The sequence below is a fragment of the Montipora foliosa genome, chromosome 9 (genome assembly GCF_036669935.1).
Source record: "Montipora foliosa isolate CH-2021 chromosome 9, ASM3666993v2, whole genome shotgun sequence".
NCBI lineage: Eukaryota > Metazoa > Cnidaria > Anthozoa > Scleractinia > Acroporidae > Montipora > Montipora foliosa.
The window spans coordinates 35,445,540-35,451,571 of NC_090877.1; the positions used below are offsets into that span (position 1 = coordinate 35,445,540).

Consider the following 6,032-nt stretch of genomic DNA (forward strand, 5'->3'; position numbering starts at 1 on the left):
TGGGGCGAGAACTTAACTTTCGCTCCATTTCTCCTGACCAACACCTCGAATATCATTTCTTGGTTTGCCTTTTGCTTTGGCAACCCACTTCTCCCAGAAACGCTTGCCGCACAAGTTAACAACGAAACGAATGAAATTTCACCTGTATAGCTCATTTGGCAATGCATAGCTTTAATTTTTGAAAATGATTCAGTTTGCACGTTTTGATACTGTACAAAGGGAAGTATTCAAGCTCTTTCCAGTCAGCTAAAACATCCTTCTAGCCAAATAGGAACACTATCTGTCTACTTCGTGACCACATCTGGTGCAGCGACCACGCCAACCTCGCACCAGACTTCTCCCGAAGGTGTTGAGAAACTAGGTTTCCTGCAATGTTTTTCAATGATTTGATATTTCTTCTGAGTGCTACATTTCCAAATGTAACGGCTTCCTGTGGTAGTTGAGTGTACAGCCATGGATAGACAAACAGTTTCGTCAGCTTTGCAAGGTTTGACAGTGGCGCGAGCGAGGCAGTCTTCGTCACTGACTTTACTGAAACATTTGGGGCATTGCAGATTTTCTCCTAACAAATTAAAGAATGAAACCGAGGCATGTAAGTTTGGCCTGACCATACGGAAAGAATTGCCGGATCATAGGCAATTAGTGTGGTGGGATAAGGTGTGCCAGTCTATAGAGCGCGAGATCACGCTTTCAACTCTTGATCGAGATCAGCATCAATGTCTTAACGAATAGAATAGTGATGTTGATAAAAATTGACAAAAAATGTGACAGTGAGTGAGTGAGTGAGTGATTAGGAGAGACAGAAAGAGGGTCGTGGGGGGGGGGGGGGGTGGGGAGAGAGAGAGGGAGAAATAGAGGGTGGGGTGGAGGAAGGAGACAGAAGTGATTTTTTTGTATTAACATATGCAAATGATAGGCCTCGCCTAACAGCACCTATCTAGTGTTGGACGTTGAAGAACCTTAACCCTCTTCGGAAAGTCCAGAAGACAAACCTTCTGTTGTGTTGGTTTATAACCCATTCTATCGTGAGACACGTATAAATTTTACTACACGATTGCGAACAGCACAAAAAGTGTTGTTTTAAGGTTTATATAGGTGCGTTCTATAAAACAGAATATTTATTTCAAAGCGTGTTTCTTTTTCATAACAAGTAGATGTGCTTAGTCTCATTTGTTAGAAAAAAGGCGGTTGTCATTTACATCAAAAGAAAAAAATTTTTCCACTTGACCACGGTTTCAAAAAGTGATTAAAGCCAATACTTTCGAATTTACCGCAACTGCTGGATAACTAAACCGTAATTATAACAGGTTAACCTCGACTTGAAGCTGTGGTTTTCTTTGAGAATTCAAAATCTTCTTGCTTATGAACCCGATCTCGTCAGGTTGAAGTTAATCTTTTACAAAAGCACTTTTCATTATTATTTATCCAAAGGTCCTGTCGAACTGTATAGTTATTCGCAGATTCGCTCCACGGCATCAACACCGTAACTGAGACAACGCCGTGGGGTAGAAGACAAAAAAAGAACGCGAGAATCTCTGGTTTTTGTAACTAAGAAGAATTCTTACCTTTGCAAGCAAAAACGAATAAAACTACAAGAACTGTAGACGTCTTCATGGTTGTCATCTTTGAATCTGAAAGAAAAAGTTGAGAAAATTGGCGAATTCCTCACTGCGCATGTATTTTGGGATATTTAATATTCTTTATTTGTCCATGAACACGGGAAGATTGATCTACCACAACCATGCTCCAGCGGCAATCCTGTATAGCCAAAGATGTTGTTAATTGGGAAATTAGATTTCCGTTGAGAAAATGCATTTAAATTCATTTTAGGCAACGATTGCTGGCTGAAGAAAATGTGCTATGTTAGTATATATATATTTATATATATATCTTTTTCTCCTCCAAAGAGACATGTTTTCGCGTTAAGAAAGAGAAGAAACCTTGAATTAAATTCTTCCCACCAAATTTTTGCACTTGTCTGATAGATCACCGGCCGGAAAGCAAACGACATTGTAAAGCGAACCGAAGATTTGCCTTATGCTTGCAGACTCATTTAGATTGCAAAACTTCCGCTACAAGCTACAGAATTCAATTTTTACCATTTGCACAAGGGAAGATTTTCTCACGCGGACAAAAAAGAATATCCTGTCCAGTGAAGTAGCTTAGAAAATAAAGCCGGAAAGTACATTAGTTTAAGTTTATCTTAAAATAATAGGCTGGTCACTAATGTGGCCGACATTTTTTAATTACTGTTTTGAAAGGCTTAACTCTTTTTTAGAAATACACGGTCACCGCAGAAAAATATACAAATCTTCTTGGTATCACTAGAACATCAATCTCGTCAAATCTATTCAGTGCAAAACTGGTCGTGAGCTTCATTTAATTATCAATAAAATAGTCTTCGTTGATGGGGAATATCAATCTCAGCACGATTTGGCCAAAAGCTTTCAGTAGAATTGAACTTATTTCCGAACTGACATTAAATCCTCTCACTTTGTATCTACATTGTCAGCATGAGTTTTCAAATGGTAAAGCACACATCTTTTTCATGTAAAAGTGTATTTGTGCAAAAATTACTCTGAGGAATTTTGGTTGTTTTCACATAAGGCTGGAGGAAGTCCCTTACAGTCCAGAAAAATCTCTTAAGACCTGACACCGTTTTGTTTAGTTTATGTCCAGAACTTTTGGTTAGAATACGGTTTTTTTTTTAAGTTTCCAAATTTTTATCCAGCTTATTGACAAAATGTGCCAGCTGAGATTCCATCAGCGGACGTCATGTTAATACAACATGATTATCGTCCTAGCGAAAGTAGCTTACAATGTTATTCTGAAGTCTTCAGTTTTAACACTAAAATATCTCATCGTCAGCACCGGTACTAAATTCAACCTTCCATAACCTAATCTAAGTAAAGAAAACATTTGACGAAAAGGATCGATCCACATTCGGTTGCCCGTACTTTTTCTCCAGGTAGAAAAATCAGCACTGGGTGTTTTTTTTCTAATTTTAATAAACTTGACAAAAGTCGATTTATTTACATGTTGAGATCAGTACGCGATTAGGAATTGTTCGACTACTTATCGAGTCTCGTAGCCCGAGGCCTGCTTATATATATAGCAAATTGATCATCATCCTACTCATATTGCAGCACCTTGCTAATCTTGCACCTTAAATCATTTCATGTTTGGCTCGGATTTTGTCAAGAACAAGCAATGTTCCTTAATACACATACATAAAAAAAGAAACACATCTTTTAACATCATGATCAAAAGTGTAGGTTTCTTTCTTAGAAATACTGAACCTGAATAGAGACATACACAATAAGTGGCGAGATCTAGCACAGTTTAATGCTCCAGATTTTCCAAGAAATTGTGGTCCAGCTTCTCTCAAGGAACTCGCAAGTCGAACAATAAAAGCCATCAATCTATACCAAATTCAACTCCATTTTACCACTGTTTCCTTACAAACACCAAGTCTTTTTGTTTGAGGTGAAATTTGAGAAAATAGCAATAGGAAAAGAAATAATTGAGAGGAACTGGGCATACAAAACTCTTTTTCGGCGTTTGTGGAATGAGAATAATTAAATGCAGCTGTTGGTTTGTTCATTTTAAGGCCCTATACACAATTTCTAGATCTTTGTATAAACTACAAACTACTTTATTCCACTATATTCTTATTTTGAGAGAGAAAACGTCGCTTCAGGCTTGTTTGGCGGACGGAAAGTTTTTGGAACTCTTCATCGTGTTTTGCCACCCAGTTACTTGAGAAAGCAGGAAAAATTAACATTAATTGCTTACCTACACTGATCATAAAAATATTACATTTTGAGAAACGCGAGCACAACCTTCACTCTTATTATCAACGAACTACAATTAATTGCAGTTCGTACAAGTTAAAAAAGAATAAGAAAAGGTGAACTGAAATTTTGGAGGTTTTGTCGTGTTGGTATGCAAAATCATCTGAAAAATATGGTCAGCTTACATGTCTACCTACCTGCCCGGCTCCAGTGATGAGGTTAATCGCTGATGAGTGTTTCTATCCAAAAACCGAGCGCAAGCTGTATATAAGGTGTTTCTCTTAAACCCAAAAGGCTTGTTTATTATTGGTTAAGAGATAAGAAAAATGGCTGTCATTTAATCAACGTACCTGTTTCTTTGGGGGCGTTTTTTGAACCTATTCGTCCGCATTGGACATTGTCAATCACCCAGATACAATTTAAACGTATTAAACTTGTCTCACTGTAAATAGCGCCTTTAAGTAGATTTATTTCCTTACATATTTGCTTCGTCGTGCCTATTGTCACTCACTAAACGCTTTTTTGAAAAATAATCGACCCAAGTAATGAGCATATTATTTACTGAGCATTGGAAGTCTACTTATGAAGGTTTTATATTAAATTTTGAAGCTTTAACAGTGGAAAAAGCGTGAAGTTCAGTTTCTGTATTTTGACGTTTTGTTGAAAGATAGAAACAACTTAAAAGGAGGGGGTATTTTAGAAATTATCCGACGTGCGAGAGCTCGAGAAACAACGAGATATTTCGAACTGCTTTTTAGCAGCCAATTGTTAAGTTTTGAAATACAGAGATCGCGTGCGAGGCAGGTGGTACAGAAGAATAATATCACACGTTAATAATGACCAAAATGAAGTCCGATAAAGAGCATGTTTGCCCTACCTCCCTTACTCAGTTCATGGTCAAATGAGATGTTCATTACAGCATTACAGCAAGACCTTTGATTAGCAATCAACCGTTTATTCAGTTTCATACCAAAATGTCTTCTGCTGCAGTTATTAGCATGCATTGAGCATACCGAGATTGCGCCCAAAAAAAAAAAAGCAGATCGTTATAATGATTGAGCAAGGAATAAAATCTGTAGTAATTAAATCCCAAGATAAAATGCAGGTGAGCGCAATATATATTTTTTAATTTAAAGGACCACGGTTAATTTTCATTATCACCAGTTGTTTTCTCAGCCTCTGGTCTAAGTTCGTTGCGAAAACAGGTTCGCAGCCCGTTTTTCTTGTCTATAACCCAGCGGTCCTACTTTGAGGAAGCCAACATTTTCCATTATAATATTTTTACATCCCGAACAAGCGGATCAAGGATGTTTTATCACTTTTTCATAATACCGTCCAATATGAAAAACGACCGATTTATATTAATTTTCTCTTTTTTTCAAAATTTTCAATTTTTTTATATACCGGAAGCAGTTTTAATGGTCTTTCTTGGGATTGGTCTCCTTTTAAGCCTCATTACTTAGGCCACAGAAAGACAGGTTACATGCAGGCTTGAACTCGATCTGGACTAATCGGAAGCTAGCTTGTTGTTTTCAGTTTAAGTCCTAAGCATGCACTTTAAGGACGCTCGCGCTAATTTTTTGCGCGCAACCTCTCCTGCACAGGTATAAACGCGACTGTAATATGCCACGCATTATTTCAGGCATTAGTTAAGATATTATGGCCACAAAAGTGTCGGGGAAAAATTTCCAGGCCTGCAAAAGAATGGCACATTTATTTCCCATACATCATGAAACGTTAAAGAGAAAGGACCGGGAGGCTGGAAAAGGTCTGGAAAAGGTAGCTAATCGAGTAGTGGCTAGCTGAAAGTTTTGAAAACAGGAGGAAGGTTAATTTTAGTCAGCGACATTGCGTATATTTAACGGGGCTGTATTTTTTATTACGCTACGAACTTCTCAGTTCAAAATGATTGCGTGTTTTTGAAGTTCTTTTCCTTTACTTTCATGAAAATAGAGCAGAATTATATTTTCTTCCTCATCCACTTGAATAGTGCGGACCTACGAGGAAACAGCCAGAGATACCACACTCCAGAATATGACCATGACGACAATGGAGAGATATGGTACAAAACAAAAACCAAATAAAGATGACGCCTGCTTGAAACTTCGTTGCTATGCTCGAGAAAGTTTTTTTTGTTTTGCTAAAACCTTTCATAGATCGAGCCTGTCTTGGGCTCCAGTCCTTCCCCGACAGGTCACGCAAAAACTTTCCAAGAGCTTCGCAACATCACATCGATTT

General features: G+C 37.8%; 1 protein-coding gene across 2 annotated transcripts; it reads right to left on the reverse strand.

Annotated features, from left to right (window-relative positions):
- Positions 1 to 151: 151 nt before the first annotated feature.
- Positions 152 to 4,723, reverse strand: LOC137969697 (uncharacterized). 2 transcript variants are annotated; one of them, XR_011116713.1, is made up of 3 exons: positions 3,992 to 4,083; positions 1,566 to 1,631; positions 152 to 562 (listed from the first exon to the last, which is right to left on the reverse strand). XR_011116713.1 is itself a non-coding variant. In XM_068816033.1 (3 exons), exons 1-3 carry the CDS (start codon positions 4,706 to 4,708, stop codon positions 285 to 287), a joined length of 381 nt encoding a protein of 126 aa, XP_068672134.1. In that variant the 5' UTR covers positions 4,709 to 4,723; the 3' UTR covers positions 152 to 284. The 2 variants fall into 2 exon arrangements, 1 of the variants encoding a protein (XP_068672134.1); XM_068816033.1 differs by lacking the exon at positions 3,992 to 4,083 and adding an exon at positions 4,672 to 4,723.
- Between the last annotated feature and the right edge of the window lie 1,309 nt (positions 4,724 to 6,032).